Source organism: Giraffa tippelskirchi, chromosome 12, assembly GCF_054371585.1.
Source record: "Giraffa tippelskirchi isolate mGirTip1 chromosome 12, T2T-mGirTip1v1.2.pri, whole genome shotgun sequence".
Lineage (NCBI taxonomy): Eukaryota > Metazoa > Chordata > Mammalia > Artiodactyla > Giraffidae > Giraffa > Giraffa tippelskirchi.
This window is the reverse complement of record NC_137286.1, coordinates 71,749,844-71,770,345: the sequence shown is the minus strand read 5'-3', so window position 1 is coordinate 71,770,345 and position 20,502 is coordinate 71,749,844. Positions and strand designations below refer to the sequence as shown.

General features: G+C 55.4%; 2 protein-coding genes and 1 long non-coding RNA gene across 3 annotated transcripts in view; 2 read left to right on the top strand and 1 right to left on the bottom strand.

Moving 5' to 3' along the window:
• Positions 1–20,502, bottom strand: part of LOC145529707 (uncharacterized) — a 1,704,434-nt gene that overhangs the window by 376,278 nt on the left and 1,307,654 nt on the right. Inside the window, exons 167-168 of the long non-coding RNA XR_014071296.1 lie at positions 13,593–13,704; positions 5,953–6,064 (exon numbers count right to left, since the gene is read on the bottom strand). This is a non-coding gene — a long non-coding RNA (uncharacterized LOC145529707). The remainder of the gene's footprint in view (positions 1–5,952; positions 6,065–13,592; positions 13,705–20,502) is intronic.
• On the top strand, positions 2,124–3,991 carry LOC145529651 (uncharacterized). Its single transcript, XM_081550248.1, has 3 exons — positions 2,124–2,297; positions 2,697–3,009; positions 3,259–3,991. The coding sequence occupies exons 1-3, from the start codon at positions 2,163–2,165 to the stop codon at positions 3,885–3,887; spliced, it is 1,077 nt and encodes a 358-aa protein (XP_081406374.1). The 5' UTR covers positions 2,124–2,162; the 3' UTR covers positions 3,888–3,991.
• LOC145529665 (uncharacterized) lies at positions 17,403–19,198 on the top strand. The gene is made up of 3 exons (XM_081550265.1): positions 17,403–17,576; positions 17,976–18,288; positions 18,538–19,198. The coding sequence occupies exons 1-3, from the start codon at positions 17,442–17,444 to the stop codon at positions 19,164–19,166; spliced, it is 1,077 nt and encodes a 358-aa protein (XP_081406391.1). The 5' UTR covers positions 17,403–17,441; the 3' UTR covers positions 19,167–19,198.

The window sequence follows — 20,502 nt, the reverse complement described above, 5'->3', positions numbered from 1 at the left end:
TCACCCCCACTGACAATGCCATTCACTGAAGTGATACCCACGAGTCCATCTAACCCAGAAGGGAAGGAAGGACCTGTTCTCACAAAACGGCGAGAGATGGAAGAAGGAAGATCAAGCCCACACCAATCACTGGAAAGAGAAGCTGTGCTCAGGGCTTGAAAGAATTCCTATTGGGAAAATGATGTCACAGCCCCACAAGGCAATCCACAGCTTGGACGCTATTCCTCCCAAAATGCCAATGCATTGTCGCACCGAACAAAGAATTGCAAAAGGGGTTACGGAAACAGAAAAGAGCCTAAATTGTCAATACAATCCGACGAAAAAGCCCCGATACGGACATCCAAGGTTGTGTGAAAGGAAATTAGACGACCAAACTAGGATCCTCAGGAGAGTATCGGAGAAGGCGATGGCGACCCACGCCAGTACTCTTGCCTGGAAAATGCCCTGGATGGAGGAGCCTGGTAGGCTGCAGGCCATGGGGTCGCGCAGAGTCAGACACGACTGAAGTGACTTAGCCGCAGCGGCAGCAGCAGGACAGTATGCTATTGGGAATACAACAACACACACAGATCCAGATCGATGGAATAAAGTTGAGGGTCCAGAAACAAACCCCGGCATCCATGGTCAACTCATCTCTGACACAGAAGGGGAGAATATCCAAATGCGAACAAGAAAGCCTCTTCAATAAATGGCCATGGGAAAACCAGACAGCTACATCTGAAGAACTCTATTGGTTTTGATGTCACACCACCTCAATATCGGGGAAAAACCTCACCCTAAAGACTGATGTCATGAGATAGCTAGAAAGAAGCGTAGGTCAAAGGCTCCTTAACATCAGAGTCTCCTTGCCATTTGCTGGGCGGAGGTAGAAATGGGTCTCTTCAAGTAAGGGAAAGAGGGAAACGAAGTACACCAATGGGTTTCCATCCAATGGAACCTCTTCACAACAGAGAAGCTAAGCATTCACAGATGCAAAAGATAGGAAACGGAACATGAGAGACTCCTTGCAAGTGGTGTATCTGAGAAGGGGTTCATATGGAAAGAGACGAAGAATGCACAGCACTCAGATTCCAAGAAACACCACCACCACCCTTGACCCTTCCCCCATGACCAACTCCGACCTAAAGCCTTTCTCTCCCTCTAACCCATCCCTAAAACATAACCCTCATCTAATCATATACATGTGCATTCCTAGCATCCATCCATCCACACACGAGAGAGAAAGAGGAAGACACAGACTGAATCGAGAAAGGAAAAGAGAGGGACACAGCCAGAGAGAGACACGGAACCAAAGAGAGGAAAGGAGTCGACGGTCCAGACTTTTCATCAATCTGTCTCGAAGGTAGAAGCAATGACAGCGCCCATCCACCCCAGAAGGGGGAAAAGGACGGAAGGTTTGGAGAGGAAAAGACAAGAACGCAGGGAGCCATTAGAAGATCAGCCACCCGCAGAAGCCGAGCTGGGACACTTGAACAGAATCTCAATGGAAACAGAGGACCAGAAAGTTGGCTACTCTTTTCTATAAGAGAGGGAGACCTTCGAGTCTTCCTTTCGGGCCTCCAACTTGGATGCGGGGTCTCAAAACAGTCAGGAGGGGCAGTGCCTTTTCCTGGGTACCACGGCGCATCCAGGCCTCGTTCTGCCCCATTCTGTGCTGTGTCAGCCCTGGATGGAGTCTTTCTTTCTGAAGTCTCAGCGCACAAGCTCCACGTGATATCGGCCCCAGGTGGAGAGGCATGGAGCCGCTCGTAGGCCGACAGACCTAGGAAACAGATGGGAGAATGACCCCCACTCTGCAGATGGAGAGACTGGGGAAACCCTGAGGGGCATATGCTTGTCCAGGGCCACACCACTTATGAGAAGAAGGAGCCTGGTCTGAGAGCAGCGGGGTCCTCGGAGCTCAGGCCCTGGCTGCACCCAGGCCTCCCCAGGGCTGTGGGCTGGGCTGTGTGGCTGTCACTGTGCCTGCACATGGCCTAAGGGGGGTGGTCGAGCAGTCAGAAACCCAGAGACTCCCTTGGGAAGTTTTGGGGAAGGGACCTCCGCACGAACCCCAGGAAATGATGTCACCTGCCGGCAACAGAACCCAACAGAACCCGCAACCCGGGTATCCAGGCCTCCAGAGCGGAGAGGAGCCCCCAGCCAGATCTCTTGCTGCCAGGATGTTCTGCTGTTTGCCCCTGCCCAGAGGCCGGGGCCTCAGGAGAGCTCACAGGCAGTGTGCGTGGGCACCCTGTCGACGTTGGCTCAGGGCACCCCCGAGAGGCCTCTGGCCCTCTGCCCGGAGAAACAGAAAGGTAACACGGGGAGCCCCAGGCCGGGCCAGGCCACCTCTCCCATGCCACCCAGAAACACCGGGTCCTTTGCCTGTGTGTGTGGATGCGGGTTTCTCGGGGTGTGTCTCCCTCAAGGAAGCCCAGGCAGATGTGGGGTCAGAAGCCTGCGGACAAGTTGTGTCCACACCCCAGGGGAGAGCAGGCTGGCTGGGATGGGGAGAGTGCGGGCAGCGCCGGCCGCCCAGGCTGACCTCACACCCTCAGGTGGGTCTCTTTCCTCCCGGGTGGGGATCTGAGCAGACACACGTCTCTGACCCTTCTGGGAAGAGAAGTTCGAGCAGGCAGAAGCAGCGGCTCCACTGGCCAGGCCCAGCTCGGAAAACTCCCAGCACGGCTGGCTGACGGTCACTGTCGTTGCAGAGCTTCCCACGTGATGAGGCCGAGGACGGGGACACCCCGTCCACCTCCCGGAGGGAGGGGTCGGAGCACCACCCCCCCGCCCGTGAGGCCCAGTGCAGGCTCCAGGTGAGCGTGCCCACGGAGGCATCAGCCCCACCGGGGGCGAAGCGGAGGCGGGGAAGGCCTGCTGCCGAGACACCGCCCAGGATACACCCGGCGGCCCAGTCTGAGGCTGCCACGGAGCTCAGCACACCCGGCTCCGACCCAGAGTCCCGAGAACCCCGGCCTCTGAGGCAGCAGGAGGACCTGGAGCCCAGCACGCCAGAGCACAGAGGTGAGGACGCTGGGGCTGGTGCACGGGAGTGTGTGGGGAGGGGGTGCTGAGCTACACAGGGACAGTCCCCGAAAGATGCTGCTGGGCCTGCAGCAAGCGCTGGCCTCACACCCCCACCCCCATCTTGCACACTTCAGTCCCAAAAGACATCCGACCCTGGGTATTCTTTGGGAATCTCTTGGAAGCTTTCTGTCCCGGGATACGCACATGCCAAGGCTGGCCTGTGGGCAAACTTTGCTTCTCCCCCAGCTCTAGCACTGGCCTCCAACTGGAACCAGGCTCCACTTCCCAGACCTGTGCCTACAGAGGTGGTGGCTCCAGGTGCAGGACCCAGGGATCCACCGAGGGTAGATGGAGAACCGAGACTTGCCCTCGCAGAGACACCAGGCCAGCTGGGTACTGGCCAGCACACCGGGCAGATCGCATCTCCGTGCCTGCAGGACCCCCAGCCCCAGGCACTGATGTCCCACCCCCTCAGCCAGAACCTCCACCTCCACGTGCACCTGTACCTGCTCGGGCTTTGGCAGGAGAACCCGAGGCAGAGGAGGAGTCACCGCCTCGGCAGGGAGAGCCTGCCCTGGCTCCCGCGCAACACCCAGACGCCGACGATGACTCACCCGCCCCTGCAGGAAGAACGAGCCCCCGCTCTGGACAGAGACCCAGAGCCCTTGCCGGAAACACCATGTCCAGGGGAGCGGTCGGCTCTGCCGCCTCCATCCCTGTCTGCTCACCGTGGACGCCGGCAACTCGGTCTGCCCCCAGGGGACATGGAGTTCCTTTCCCCTGAACTGCTTTGCATTTGGTTTGTTTCCACCTTTCTGGTGATGGTTTACTTTTTGTATGGTTTCGTCTATTTTTGTTGGTTAAGTTGGGATTAGTAAACTTTTTCATCATTGTTGCAATTTGGGAACACTGTTGTGTAACTCTGGTGATACTGTGTTACCATCACCACTCTGTAGTTTCAGACCCGTTCGATCTTTATGCCCCACCCGCCAACAAAGCCTGGATTCAAGGCAAGCACGCCCTGTTCATCCCTCCCCCCGATCCTGACCACAATTTCATCTTTTCTTTCTGCATTCCTTCCTATATTCTTGGTGTCCCCAATCAATGACTCTCAGTGAGATGACTGAAGGAGTTTTTTTCGGACTCTCCACCTACTGTAAGACTCCATTGGAGAGTTCTCATTTTTATGTCATTTGAACTAGCCTTTGATAGCTGAAAGGACGGTGTACGTCCTTTCAAGATATCATGTGCCAAACGAAGCCCTTTTGGCAAATGCCATCATTATCTCCAGGCAGGCATTGCTGTTTGAAGGGTGACATCTCAGCCAGAAGGCAGAGGCTGAGCTCCTCTTGTTGCACCAGCTCCCAAAAGAAGCCAAGAAAGGGAGCTGGAACAACAAACCACCCCAACGCCCAGGAAAGCGTTCTTCACGACAGAAGGCTAGCAAATGACCCAACAACCTTGTGGCCCAGAACCCCTCTAGAAAAATCACTGTTCCATACAAAAGAGAAACACATGGGAAGTTCCAAGGAGAGGCAATGCCCATGGCCAGTGTACTTTAGAGACGGCCTGACCGCTCCGGGGAAGACACGCACCGACGGAACCCCTTGGGAAACAGCAGTGAGAGTCCTCACCGTCGTAAGGGTTTCCTCTGGGGACAACCTGCCCTGGGCACCACATGAGGGAGCAGACCGGCTTCTCTTCCTCTGCCCCCACACCACTCACTCATGAAGGCAGCTCAGGTGTTCTCATGCCCTGCCTGCCTGCCTGCCTGCCTGGCTCATCCGTGAGCTGTGACCACCTCCAAGGCAGGACTCCACCTTCTCCTCTCTGTGTACCGTGAATCTGCACACAGTGGGCTTTCAGAACCTTAGGAGACTTGAGCCATTCCCACTCGAGCCAGAACCCTCCCCAGGAAGGAAAACAGCTGTGGAGTCATTTTGGCCCCAGCACTGGTTCCCAAACCCTGGCGGCTCCTACAGCCTCTACGGTGTGAAGAGGGAGGTCCCTTTTGACAGAGCTTTCCGGCTGTCAGATCGAAGCTGTTGTTTCACTGTCAGCTGTGTCTCTGCCGTTGCAGCCAGGTGGGCCACGCTGCTCCAAAGGAGCTCACAAGCTGAGTTGCAAGGGAGGTATTGAGAGGACAGGGATGGCTACAACGTGCTGCAAACTGAGTGAGGGTCCCCACAATCCTCAGCAAAGGTCTGTGGTGTGCAAGTGGGGAGTAGAGGGCCCCCAAGTTCCAAAGGAAGGGAGGTACTCGGGAGATAAAGCCCTTGGCTGCTGTGGTAGCAGCTGCAGATGGCAGCTCGTCCACAGTGCACTTCGAATGAGGTCATATGAGCGGGACTCTGGAAATGGCTCCGAAATCCAGAGAAAGGGGTCAGGGTATGTGGGAATCCGGCGGGGGTGGGGGGTGGATGAAGGAAGGTGTCCTTCCTCTCTCCAGTGCAATTTGGTTTGGTGAGTCTCAAAGCTACCAGATGGCACTTCCCAAGTCAGGCCCCCGCAGGAATCAGGGTGGGCTGCGTGCCTCGGCCCCTGCCACAGGGACAAGCCACACCAGTGGCCTCCCTGAGCTCAAATGGCCGGATCTGGGGGTTCCGTCTGGGTGCACACCTCCTTGCTGTGGCCAAGTTCCCCCCTTCTCTGAGCACCAGCTTCATCATCCTCTCGAATGAGGACATCGATTGCTACCTTGGCACGTTACTCTCTTCATCCTGTGAAGACTCATTAGGCTTATCCTACAATTACTAGCTGGCCCGAAGAGGTATCTCCTGAATCCAGATTAAGCTGGAGTCTCCCAGGCTCATCTGGCATGTCTTCCCTGAAGTCTGCCAAAACCCACACCCTTGCATTTCCAGGGACTCCCCTGAGCCGGCTGGGCAGAAAACCCAGCATGGTTCAAACAAGCTGACAGACAAGCGGGAGAGGACTCACGGGCAGATGGCCTCCGTCAGGTCTCGGGTGGAGCTCTGGGACCACAGCAGCAACGGGCCATCCCAGCCCCTGGGCTCAGCAGCGCCCTCATTCTCAGGCCGGCGGCTCTGCCCTGAGGGGAGCAGGAAGGTCACCAACTGCCGCAGGTGGACCTCAAGCCCCTCCCACTGCTGGAGCCTGACCTCCCCCGGCCCCACCCCTTCCCCTACCCCAGCAGGACGAGAGCTCGTCTTCCCCTGGCTTCCAACGTGAGGCCCGGCCCTGGGCCCCGATTGGGCACTGCCCCAGTCCGGAGCCAATCACAGTGGCCAGGGAGGTGGAACGCACCGATTGGCCAGGGCCAGGTCATGTGACCATGCTCCCCAGGAAACTCAAATATTACCAAGATTCCCTAACAAACCAATGAGCAAAATTATCCAGTAAAGGCAAACCGTACTATTTAATGAGGCCGATGTCACAGAAAAAAAAAAAAAATGCTTCACAATGAACTGCTCAAGGAAGCTACTAAATAAACTTTCAGAAAAGTTAAGTAGTTTTTTTTTTTTTAATAGGGTGACGGAGAGCTATACCTTTCCCATCTATGTGAATTTAGGTTTAAACTAGATTTCCCTTGGCTATTATATACGACAAAAAAACCCCACATCACCCCCTTTCACTCCCCCCACCCCCCAAAAGTGTTTTAGTCTATTGAGTTTTTGTGTCCTCAGTTGTGTCTGATTCACGGCAACTCACGAACTCTACACAGCCAGGCTCTTCCGTCCATGGAATTCAGGGCAATTTTTTTCTGTCACAGTAAATGCCCACCCTGGGTGATCCAAAGGCAAGGGCTCAGAGGCTCCTGAGAGTCTAACTCCTTTCAGCCGAGCACAGAGCTGGCTCCTCACTGGGATGCCTGTGGCCTGGGGCTCCCAGAGGGGAGAGCAGCACTCGCCCCACCGTGTGGTCACTGCTGGAAGTGCAGGCTGCTCCTCACTCCCCCTTGACAGTGTCCCTGAGGGCAGAACAGTGGGAATCTACTCAAGGTGGAAATGCAAACTCCCATGCAACCAAACTTCCCACAAGGTCTCCAAAACCACTCAGGAACAGGGAATTGGAAACTGCAGGGCATGACATGAATGGAGATGGAGACTTGACACCTTACACCGAGTTCACTTCCAGTTATCCCTAGACAAAGTTTCCATGAAAACTTGTCACAAATCTAGAAGAACAATGAGCAGAAACCGGACACGTGCTTTGAGTCTTCACACACAAAACTAAAAGGCAGTCCACAAAACAACCCAGAGAATACAGTGGACTTTGCAAAATCAAAGATATCTACTGTGGGAAAGACCTCATTACAAAAGCAAAAGACAGGTCATACATCGCGAGACGAATGAGTGGAAACACAAAGCTTCTCAAGGATGTGTCTCCAAACAGACAAAGAACACCAACACAACAAGCCTGTGAAAACTAGGGAAAGGTCTGAAGGGACACCAGACTGAGGAAGACACACACAGAGTATCCCGGATGATGTCCAGCACTGAGGGCCTGAAGAAACAACAGTCTAGTTGCACTCGCTCAGGCCTGTGTGACCCTGGATGAGGCCTCTGTTTCCCGGTGGCTCTGAGAGATGGACAGGGAGGAAGGGGAAGAGAAATCACTTGCATTTCTAATACTCACAGCAAAGTCTTCCAATGAGAAGGGAATTATCACCCCCACTGACAATGCCATTCACTGAAGTGATACCCACGAGTCCATCTAACCCAGAAGGGAAGGAAGGACCTGTTCTCACAAAACGGCGAGAGATGGAAGAAGGAAGATCAAGCCCACACCAATCACTGGAAAGAGAAGCTGTGCTCAGGGCTTGAAAGAATTCCTATTGGGAAAATGATGTCACAGCCCCACAAGGCAATCCACAGCTTGGACGCTATTCCTCCCAAAATGCCAATGCATTGTCGCACCGAACAAAGAATTGCAAAAGGGGTTACGGAAACAGAAAAGAGCCTAAATTGTCAATACAATCCGACGAAAAAGCCCCGATACGGACATCCAAGGTTGTGTGAAAGGAAATTAGACGACCAAACTAGGATCCTCAGGAGAGTATCGGAGAAGGCGATGGCGACCCACGCCAGTACTCTTGCCTGGAAAATGCCCTGGATGGAGGAGCCTGGTAGGCTGCAGGCCATGGGGTCGCGCAGAGTCAGACACGACTGAAGTGACTTAGCCGCAGCGGCAGCAGCAGGACAGTATGCTATTGGGAATACAACAACACACACAGATCCAGATCGATGGAATAAAGTTGAGGGTCCAGAAACAAACCCCGGCATCCATGGTCAACTCATCTCTGACACAGAAGGGGAGAATATCCAAATGCGAACAAGAAAGCCTCTTCAATAAATGGCCATGGGAAAACCAGACAGCTACATCTGAAGAACTCTATTGGTTTTGATGTCACACCACCTCAATATCGGGGAAAAACCTCACCCTAAAGACTGATGTCATGAGATAGCTAGAAAGAAGCGTAGGTCAAAGGCTCCTTAACATCAGAGTCTCCTTGCCATTTGCTGGGCGGAGGTAGAAATGGGTCTCTTCAAGTAAGGGAAAGAGGGAAACGAAGTACACCAATGGGTTTCCATCCAATGGAACCTCTTCACAACAGAGAAGCTAAGCATTCACAGATGCAAAAGATAGGAAACGGAACATGAGAGACTCCTTGCAAGTGGTGTATCTGAGAAGGGGTTCATATGGAAAGAGACGAAGAATGCACAGCACTCAGATTCCAAGAAACACCACCACCACCCTTGACCCTTCCCCCATGACCAACTCCGACCTAAAGCCTTTCTCTCCCTCTAACCCATCCCTAAAACATAACCCTCATCTAATCATATACATGTGCATTCCTAGCATCCATCCATCCACACACGAGAGAGAAAGAGGAAGACACAGACTGAATCGAGAAAGGAAAAGAGAGGGACACAGCCAGAGAGAGACACGGAACCAAAGAGAGGAAAGGAGTCGACGGTCCAGACTTTTCATCAATCTGTCTCGAAGGTAGAAGCAATGACAGCGCCCATCCACCCCAGAAGGGGGAAAAGGACGGAAGGTTTGGAGAGGAAAAGACAAGAACGCAGGGAGCCATTAGAAGATCAGCCACCCGCAGAAGCCGAGCTGGGACACTTGAACAGAATCTCAATGGAAACAGAGGACCAGAAAGTTGGCTACTCTTTTCTATAAGAGAGGGAGACCTTCGAGTCTTCCTTTCGGGCCTCCAACTTGGATGCGGGGTCTCAAAACAGTCAGGAGGGGCAGTGCCTTTTCCTGGGTACCACGGCGCATCCAGGCCTCGTTCTGCCCCATTCTGTGCTGTGTCAGCCCTGGATGGAGTCTTTCTTTCTGAAGTCTCAGCGCACAAGCTCCACGTGATATCGGCCCCAGGTGGAGAGGCATGGAGCCGCTCGTAGGCCGACAGACCTAGGAAACAGATGGGAGAATGACCCCCACTCTGCAGATGGAGAGACTGGGGAAACCCTGAGGGGCATATGCTTGTCCAGGGCCACACCACTTATGAGAAGAAGGAGCCTGGTCTGAGAGCAGCGGGGTCCTCGGAGCTCAGGCCCTGGCTGCACCCAGGCCTCCCCAGGGCTGTGGGCTGGGCTGTGTGGCTGTCACTGTGCCTGCACATGGCCTAAGGGGGGTGGTCGAGCAGTCAGAAACCCAGAGACTCCCTTGGGAAGTTTTGGGGAAGGGACCTCCGCACGAACCCCAGGAAATGATGTCACCTGCCGGCAACAGAACCCAACAGAACCCGCAACCCGGGTATCCAGGCCTCCAGAGCGGAGAGGAGCCCCCAGCCAGATCTCTTGCTGCCAGGATGTTCTGCTGTTTGCCCCTGCCCAGAGGCCGGGGCCTCAGGAGAGCTCACAGGCAGTGTGCGTGGGCACCCTGTCGACGTTGGCTCAGGGCACCCCCGAGAGGCCTCTGGCCCTCTGCCCGGAGAAACAGAAAGGTAACACGGGGAGCCCCAGGCCGGGCCAGGCCACCTCTCCCATGCCACCCAGAAACACCGGGTCCTTTGCCTGTGTGTGTGGATGCGGGTTTCTCGGGGTGTGTCTCCCTCAAGGAAGCCCAGGCAGATGTGGGGTCAGAAGCCTGCGGACAAGTTGTGTCCACACCCCAGGGGAGAGCAGGCTGGCTGGGATGGGGAGAGTGCGGGCAGCGCCGGCCGCCCAGGCTGACCTCACACCCTCAGGTGGGTCTCTTTCCTCCCGGGTGGGGATCTGAGCAGACACACGTCTCTGACCCTTCTGGGAAGAGAAGTTCGAGCAGGCAGAAGCAGCGGCTCCACTGGCCAGGCCCAGCTCGGAAAACTCCCAGCACGGCTGGCTGACGGTCACTGTCGTTGCAGAGCTTCCCACGTGATGAGGCCGAGGACGGGGACACCCCGTCCACCTCCCGGAGGGAGGGGTCGGAGCACCACCCCCCCGCCCGTGAGGCCCAGTGCAGGCTCCAGGTGAGCGTGCCCACGGAGGCATCAGCCCCACCGGGGGCGAAGCGGAGGCGGGGAAGGCCTGCTGCCGAGACACCGCCCAGGATACACCCGGCGGCCCAGTCTGAGGCTGCCACGGAGCTCAGCACACCCGGCTCCGACCCAGAGTCCCGAGAACCCCGGCCTCTGAGGCAGCAGGAGGACCTGGAGCCCAGCACGCCAGAGCACAGAGGTGAGGACGCTGGGGCTGGTGCACGGGAGTGTGTGGGGAGGGGGTGCTGAGCTACACAGGGACAGTCCCCGAAAGATGCTGCTGGGCCTGCAGCAAGCGCTGGCCTCACACCCCCACCCCCATCTTGCACACTTCAGTCCCAAAAGACATCCGACCCTGGGTATTCTTTGGGAATCTCTTGGAAGCTTTCTGTCCCGGGATACGCACATGCCAAGGCTGGCCTGTGGGCAAACTTTGCTTCTCCCCCAGCTCTAGCACTGGCCTCCAACTGGAACCAGGCTCCACTTCCCAGACCTGTGCCTACAGAGGTGGTGGCTCCAGGTGCAGGACCCAGGGATCCACCGAGGGTAGATGGAGAACCGAGACTTGCCCTCGCAGAGACACCAGGCCAGCTGGGTACTGGCCAGCACACCGGGCAGATCGGATCTCCATGCCTGCAGGACCCCCAGCCCCAGGCACTGATGTCCCACCCCCTCAGCCAGAACCTCCACCTCCACGTGCACCTGTACCTGCTCGGGCTTTGGCAGGAGAACCCGAGGCAGAGGAGGAGTCACCGCCTCAGCAGGGAGAGCCTGCCCTGGCTCCCGCGCAACACCCAGACGCCGCCGATGACTCACCCGCCCCTGCAGGAAGAACGAGCCCCCGCTCTGGACAGAGACCCAGAGCCCTTGCCGGAAACACCATGTCCAGGGGAGCGGTCGGCTCTGCCGCCTCCATCCCTGTCTGCTCACCGTGGACGCCGGCAACTCGGTCTGCCCCCAGGGGACATGGAGTTCCTTTCCCCTGAACTGCTTTGCATTTGGTTTGTTTCCACCTTTCTGGTGATGGTTTACTTTTTGTATGGTTTCGTCTATTTTTGTTGGTTAAGTTGGGATTAGTAAACTTTTTCATCATTGTTGCAATTTGGGAACACTGTTGTGTAACTCTGGTGATACTGTGTTACCATCACCACTCTGTAGTTTCAGACCCGTTCGATCTTTATGCCCCACCCGCCAACAAAGCCTGGATTCAAGGCAAGCACGCCCTGTTCATCCCTCCCCCCGATCCTGACCACAATTTCATCTTTTCTTTCTGCATTCCTTCCTATATTCTTGGTGTCCCCAATCAATGACTCTCAGTGAGATGACTGAAGGAGTTTTTTTCGGACTCTCCACCTACTGTAAGACTCCATTGGAGAGTTCTCATTTTTATGTCATTTGAACTAGCCTTTGATAGCTGAAAGGACGGTGTACGTCCTTTCAAGATATCATGTGCCAAACGAAGCCCTTTTGGCAAATGCCATCATTATCTCCAGGCAGGCATTGCTGTTTGAAGGGTGACATCTCAGCCAGAAGGCAGAGGCTGAGCTCCTCTTGTTGCACCAGCTCCCAAAAGAAGCCAAGAAAGGGAGCTGGAACAACAAACCACCCCAACGCCCAGGAAAGCGTTCTTCACGACAGAAGGCTAGCAAATGACCCAACAACCTTGTGGCCCAGAACCCCTCTAGAAAAATCACTGTTCCATACAAAAGAGAAACACATGGGAAGTTCCAAGGAGAGGCAATGCCCATGGCCAGTGTACTTTAGAGACGGCCTGACCGCTCCGGGGAAGACACGCACCGACGGAACCCCTTGGGAAACAGCAGTGAGAGTCCTCACCGTCGTAAGGGTTTCCTCTGGGGACAACCTGCCCTGGGCACCACATGAGGGAGCAGACCGGCTTCTCTTCCTCTGCCCCCACACCACTCACTCATGAAGGCAGCTCAGGTGTTCTCATGCCCTGCCTGCCTGCCTGCCTGCCTGGCTCATCCGTGAGCTGTGACCACCTCCAAGGCAGGACTCCACCTTCTCCTCTCTGTGTACCGTGAATCTGCACACAGTGGGCTTTCAGAACCTTAGGAGACTTGAGCCATTCCCACTCGAGCCAGAACCCTCCCCAGGAAGGAAAACAGCTGTGGAGTCATTTTGGCCCCAGCACTGGTTCCCAAACCCTGGCGGCTCCTACAGCCTCTACGGTGTGAAGAGGGAGGTCCCTTTTGACAGAGCTTTCCGGCTGTCAGATCGAAGCTGTTGTTTCACTGTCAGCTGTGTCTCTGCCGTTGCAGCCAGGTGGGCCACGCTGCTCCAAAGGAGCTCACAAGCTGAGTTGCAAGGGAGGTATTGAGAGGACAGGGATGGCTACAACGTGCTGCAAACTGAGTGAGGGTCCCCACAATCCTCAGCAAAGGTCTGTGGTGTGCAAGTGGGGAGTAGAGGGCCCCCAAGTTCCAAAGGAAGGGAGGTACTCGGGAGATAAAGCCCTTGGCTGCTGTGGTAGCAGCTGCAGATGGCAGCTCGTCCACAGTGCACTTCGAATGAGGTCATATGAGCGGGACTCTGGAAATGGCTCCGAAATCCAGAGAAAGGGGTCAGGGTATGTGGGAATCCGGCGGGGGTGGGGGGTGGATGAAGGAAGGTGTCCTTCCTCTCTCCAGTGCAATTTGGTTTGGTGAGTCTCAAAGCTACCAGATGGCACTTCCCAAGTCAGGCCCCCGCAGGAATCAGGGTGGGCTGCGTGCCTCGGCCCCTGCCACAGGGACAAGCCACACCAGTGGCCTCCCTGAGCTCAAATGGCCGGATCTGGGGGTTCCGTCTGGGTGCACACCTCCTTGCTGTGGCCAAGTTCCCCCCTTCTCTGAGCACCAGCTTCATCATCCTCTCGAATGAGGACATCGATTGCTACCTTGGCACGTTACTCTCTTCATCCTGTGAAGACTCATTAGGCTTATCCTACAATTACTAGCTGGCCCGAAGAGGTATCTCCTGAATCCAGATTAAGCTGGAGTCTCCCAGGCTCATCTGGCATGTCTTCCCTGAAGTCTGCCAAAACCCACACCCTTGCATTTCCAGGGACTCCCCTGAGCCGGCTGGGCAGAAAACCCAGCATGGTTCAAACAAGCTGACAGACAAGCGGGAGAGGACTCACGGGCAGATGGCCTCCGTCAGGTCTCGGGTGGAGCTCTGGGACCACAGCAGCAACGGGCCATCCCAGCCCCTGGGCTCAGCAGTGCCCTCATTCTCAGGCCGGCGGCTCTGCCCTGAGGGGAGCAGGAAGGTCACCAACTGCCGCAGGTGGACCTCAAGCCCCTCCCACTGCTGGAGCCTGACCTCCCCCGGCCCCACCCCTTCCCCTACCCCAGCAGGACGAGAGCTCGTCTTCCCCTGGCTTCCAACGTGAGGCCCGGCCCTGGGCCCCGATTGGGCACTGCCCCAGTCCGGAGCCAATCACAGTGGCCAGGGAGGTGGAACGCACCGATTGGCCAGGGCCAGGTCATGTGACCATGCTCCCCAGGAAACTCAAATATTACCAAGATTCCCTAACAAACCAATGAGCAAAATTATCCAGTAAAGGCAAACCGTACTATTTAATGAGGCCGATGTCACAGAAAAAAAAAAAAATGCTTCACAATGAACTGCTCAAGGAAGCTACTAAATAAACTTTCAGAAAAGTTAAGTAGTTTTTTTTTTTTTAATAGGGTGACGGAGAGCTATACCTTTCCCATCTATGTGAATTTAGGTTTAAACTAGATTTCCCTTGGCTATTATATACGACAAAAAAACCCCACATCACCCCCTTTCACTCCCCCCACCCCCCAAAAGTGTTTTAGTCTATTGAGTTTTTGTGTCCTCAGTTGTGTCTGATTCACGGCAACTCACGAACTCTACACAGCCAGGCTCTTCCGTCCATGGAATTCAGGGCAATTTTTTTCTGTCACAGTAAATGCCCACCCTGGGTGATCCAAAGGCAAGGGCTCAGAGGCTCCTGAGAGTCTAACTCCTTTCAGCCGAGCACAGAGCTGGCTCCTCACTGGGATGCCTGTGGCCTGGGGCTCCCAGAGGGGAGAGCAGCACTCGCCCCACCGTGTGGTCACTGCTGGAAGTGCAGGCTGCTCCTCACTCCCCCTTGACAGTGTCCCTGAGGGCAGAACAGTGGGAATCTACTCAAGGTGGAAATGCAAACTCCCATGCAACCAAACTTCCCACAAGGTCTCCAAAACCACTCAGGAACAGGGAATTGGAAACTGCAGGGCATGACATGAATGGAGATGGAGACTTGACACCTTACACCGAGTTCACTTCCAGTTATCCCTAGACAAAGTTTCCATGAAAACTTGTCACAAATCTAGAAGAACAATGAGCAGAAACCGGACACGTGCTTTGAGTCTTCACACACAAAACTAAAAGGCAGTCCACAAAACAACCCAGAGAATACAGTGGACTTTGCAAAATCAAAGATATCTACTGTGGGAAAGACCTCATTACAAAAGCAAAAGACAGGTCATACATCGCGAGACGAATGAGTGGAAACACAAAGCTTCTCAAGGATGTGTCTCCAAACAGACAAAGAACACCAACACAACAAGCCTGTGAAAACTAGGGAAAGGTCTGAAGGGACACCAGACTGAGGAAGACACACACAGAGTATCCCGGATGATGTCCAGCACTGAGGGCCTGAAGAAACAACAGTCTAGTTGCACTCGCTCAGGCCTGTGTGACCCTGGATGAGGCCTCTGTTTCCCGGTGGCTCTGAGAGATGGACAGGGAGGAAGGGGAAGAGAAATCACTTGCATTTCTAATACTCACAGCAAAGTCTTCCAATGAGAAGGGAATTATCACCCCCACTGACAATGCCATTCACTGAAGTGATACCCACGAGTCCATCTAACCCAGAAGGGAAGGAAGGACCTGTTCTCACAAAACGGCGAGAGATGGAAGAAGGAAGATCAAGCCCACACCAATCACTGGAAAGAGAAGCTGTGCTCAGGGCTTGAAAGAATTCCTATTGGGAAAATGATGTCACAGCCCCACAAGGCAATCCACAGCTTGGACGCTATTCCTCCCAAAATGCCAATGCATTGTCGCACCGAACAAAGAATTGCAAAAGGGGTTACGGAAACAGAAAAGAGCCTAAATTGTCAATACAATCCGACGAAAAAGCCCCGATACGGACATCCAAGGTTGTGTGAAAGGAAATTAGACGACCAAACTAGGATCCTCAGGAGAGTATCGGAGAAGGCGATGGCGACCCACGCCAGTACTCTTGCCTGGAAAATGCCCTGGATGGAGGAGCCTGGTAGGCTGCAGGCCATGGGGTCGCGCAGAGTCAGACACGACTGAAGTGACTTAGCCGCAGCGGCAGCAGCAGGACAGTATGCTATTGGGAATACAACAACACACACAGATCCAGATCGATGGAATAAAGTTGAGGGTCCAGAAACAAACCCCGGCATCCATGGTCAACTCATCTCTGACACAGAAGGGGAGAATATCCAAATGCGAACAAGAAAGCCTCTTCAATAAATGGCCATGGGAAAACCAGACAGCTACATCTGAAGAACGCTATTGGTTTTGATGTCACACCACCTCAATATCGGGGAAAAACCTCACCCTAAAGACTGATGTCATGAGATAGCTAGAAAGAAGCGTAGGTCAAAGGCTCCTTAACATCAGAGTCTCCTTGCCATTTGCTGGGCGGAGGTAGAAATGGGTCTCTTCAAGTAAGGGAAAGAGGGAAACGAAGTACACCAATGGGTTTCCATCCAATGGAACCTCTTCACAACAGAGAAGCTAAGCATTCACAGATGCAAAAGATAGGAAACGGAACATGAGAGACTCCTTGCAAGTGGTGTATCTGAGAAGGGGTTCATATGGAAAGAGACGAAGAATGCACAGCACTCAGATTCCAAGAAACACCACCACCACCCTTGACCCTTCCCCCATGACCAACTCCGACCTAAAGCCTTTCTCTCCCTCTAACCCATCCCTAAAACATAACCCTCATCTAATCATATACATGTGCATTCCTAGCATCCATCCATCCACACACGAGAGAGAAAGAGGAAGACACAGACTGAATCGAGAAAGGAAAAGAGAGGGACACAGCCAGAGAGAGACACGGAACCAAAGAGAGGAAAGGAGTCGACGGTCCAGACTTTTCATCAATCTGTCTCGAAGGTAGAAGCAATGACAGCGCCCATCCACCCCAGAAGGGGGAAAAGGACGGAAGGTTTGGAGAGGAAAAGACAAGAACGCAGGGAGCCATTAGAAGATCAGCCACCCGCAGAAGCCGAGCTGGGACACTTGAACAGAATCTCAATGGAAACAGAGGACCAGAAAGTTGGCTACTCTTTTCTATAAGAGAGGGAGACCTTCGAGTCTTCCTTTCGGGCCTCCAACTTGGATGCGGGGTCTCAAAACAGTCAGGAGGGGCAGTGCCTTTTCCTGGGTACCACGGCGCATCCAGGCCTCGTTCTGCCCCATTCTGTGCTGTGTCAGCCCTGGATGGAGTCTTTCTTTCTGAAGTCTCAGCGCACAAGCTCCACGTGATATCGGCCCCAGGTGGAGAGGCATGGAGCCGCTCGTAGGCCGACAGACCTAGGAAACAGATGGGAGAATGACCCCCACTCTGCAGATGGAGAGACTGGGGAAACCCTGAGGGGCATATGCTTGTCCAGGGCCACACCACTTATGAGAAGAAGGAGCCTGGTCTGAGAGCAGCGGGGTCCTCGGAGCTCAGGCCCTGGCTGCACCCAGGCCTCCCCAGGGCTGTGGGCTGGGCTGTGTGGCTGTCACTGTGCCTGCACATGGCCTAAGGGGGGTGGTCGAGCAGTCAGAAACCCAGAGACTCCCTTGGGAAGTTTTGGGGAAGGGACCTCCGCACGAACCCCAGGAAATGATGTCACCTGCCGGCAACAGAACCCAACAGAACCCGCAACCCGGGTATCCAGGCCTCCAGAGCGGAGAGGAGCCCCCAGCCAGATCTCTTGCTGCCAGGATGTTCTGCTGTTTGCCCCTGCCCAGAGGCCGGGGCCTCAGGAGAGCTCACAGGCAGTGTGCGTGGGCACCCTGTCGACGTTGGCTCAGGGCACCCCCGAGAGGCCTCTGGCCCTCTGCCCGGAGAAACAGAAAGGTAACACGGGGAGCCCCAGGCCGGGCCAGGCCACCTCTCCCATGCCACCCAGAAACACCGGGTCCTTTGCCTGTGTGTGTGGATGCGGGTTTCTCGGGGTGTGTCTCCCTCAAGGAAGCCCAGGCAGATGTGGGGTCAGAAGCCTGCGGACAAGTTGTGTCCACACCCCAGGGGAGAGCAGGCTGGCTGGGATGGGGAGAGTGCGGGCAGCGCCGGCCGCCCAGGCTGACCTCACACCCTCAGGTGGGTCTCTTTCCTCCCGGGTGGGGATCTGAGCAGACACACGTCTCTGACCCTTCTGGGAAGAGAAGTTCGAGCAGGCAGAAGCAGCGGCTCCACTGGCCAGGCCCAGCTCGGAAAACTCCCAGCACGGCTGGCTGACGGTCACTGTCGTTGCAGAGCTTCCCACGTGATGAGGCCGAGGACGGGGACACCCCGTCCACCTCCCGGAGGGAGGGGTCGGAGCACCACCCCCCCGCCCGTGAGGCCCAGTGCAGGCTCCAGGTGAGCGTGCCCACGGAGGCATCAGCCCCACCGGGGGCGAAGCGGAGGCGGGGAAGGCCTGCTGCCGAGACACCGCCCAGGATACACCCGGCGGCCCAGTCTGAGGCTGCCACGGAGCTCAGCACACCCGGCTCCGACCCAGAGTCCCGAGAACCCCGGCCTCTGAGGCAGCAGGAGGACCTGGAGCCCAGCACGCCAGAGCACAGAGGTGAGGACGCTGGGGCTGGTGCACGGGAGTGTGTGGGGAGGGGGTGCTGAGCTACACAGGGACAGTCCCCGAAAGATGCTGCTGGGCCTGCAGCAAGCGCTGGCCTCACACCCCCACCCCCATCTTGCACACTTCAGTCCCAAAAGACATCCGACCCTGGGTATTCTTTGGGAATCTCTTGGAAGCTTTCTGTCCCGGGATACGCACATGCCAAGGCTGGCCTGTGGGCAAACTTTGCTTCTCCCCCAGCTCTAGCACTGGCCTCCAACTGGAACCAGGCTCCACTTCCCAGACCTGTGCCTACAGAGGTGGTGGCTCCAGGTGCAGGACCCAGGGATCCACCGAGGGTAGATGGAGAACCGAGACTTGCCCTCGCAGAGACACCAGGCCAGCTGGGTACTGGCCAGCACACCGGGCAGATCGCATCTCCGTGCCTGCAGGACCCCCAGCCCCAGGCACTGATGTCCCACCCCCTCAGCCAGAACCTCCACCTCCACGTGCACCTGTACCTGCTCGGGCTTTGGCAGGAGAACCCGAGGCAGAGGAGGAGTCACCGCCTCGGCAGGGAGAGCCTGCCCTGGCTCCCGCGCAACACCCAGACGCCGACGATGACTCACCCGCCCCTGCAGGAAGAACGAGCCCCCGCTCTGGACAGAGACCCAGAGCCCTTGCCGGAAACACCATGTCCAGGGGAGCGGTCGGCTCTGCCGCCTCCATCCCTGTCTGCTCACCGTGGACGCCGGCAACTCGGTCTGCCCCCAGGGGACATGGAGTTCCTTTCCCCTGAACTGCTTTGCATTTGGTTTGTTTCCACCTTTCTGGTGATGGTTTACTTTTTGTATGGTTTCGTCTATTTTTGTTGGTTAAGTTGGGATTAGTAAACTTTTTCATCATTGTTGCAATTTGGGAACACTGTTGTGTAACTCTGGTGATACTGTGTTACCATCACCACTCTGTAGTTTCAGACCCGTTCGATCTTTATGCCCCACCCGCCAACAAAGCCTGGATTCAAGGCAAGCACGCCCTGTTCATCCCTCCCCCCGATCCTGACCACAATTTCATCTTTTCTTTCTGCATTCCTTCCTATATTCTTGGTGTCCCCAATCAATGACTCTCAGTGAGATGACTGAAGGAGTTTTTTTCGGACTCTCCACCTACTGTAAGACTCCATTGGAGAGTTCTCATTTTTATGTCATTTGAACTAGCCTTTGATAGCTGAAAGGACGGTGTACGTCCTTTCAAGATATCATGTGCCAAACGAAGCCCTTTTGGCAAATGCCATCATTATCTCCAGGCAGGCATTGCTGTTTGAAGGGTGACATCTCAGCCAGAAGGCAGAGGCTGAGCTCCTCTTGTTGCACCAGCTCCCAAAAGAAGCCAAGAAAGGGAGCTGGAACAACAAACCACCCCAACGCCCAGGAAAGCGTTCTTCACGACAGAAGGCTAGCAAATGACCCAACAACCTTGTGGCCCAGAACCCCTCTAGAAAAATCACTGTTCCATACAAAAGAGAAACACATGGGAAGTTCCAAGGAGAGGCAATGCCCATGGCCAGTGTACTTTAGAGACGGCCTGACCGCTCCGGGGAAGACACGCACCGACGGAACCCCTTGGGAAACAGCAGTGAGAGTCCTCACCGTCGTAAGGGTTTCCTCTGGGGACAACCTGCCCTGGGCACCACATGAGGGAGCAGACCGGCTTCTCTTCCTCTGCCCCCACACCACTCACTCATGAAGGCAGCTCAGGTGTTCTCATGCCCTGCCTGCCTGCCTGCCTGCCTGGCTCATCCGTGAGCTGTGACCACCTCCAAGGCAGGACTCCACCTTCTCCTCTCTGTGTACCGTGAATCTGCACACAGTGGGCTTTCAGAACCTTAGGAGACTTGAGCCATTCCCACTCGAGCCAGAACCCTCCCCAGGAAGGAAAACAGCTGTGGAGTCATTTTGGCCCCAGCACTGGTTCCCAAACCCTGGCGGCTCCTACAGCCTCTACGGTGTGAAGAGGGAGGTCCCTTTTGACAGAGCTTTCCGGCTGTCAGATCGAAGCTGTTGTTTCACTGTCAGCTGTGTCTCTGCCGTTGCAGCCAGGTGGGCCACGCTGCTCCAAAGGAGCTCACAAGCTGAGTTGCAAGGGAGGTATTGCGAGGACAGGGATGGCTACAACGTGCTGCAAACTGAGTGAGGGTCCCCACAATCCTCAGCAAAGGTCTGTGGT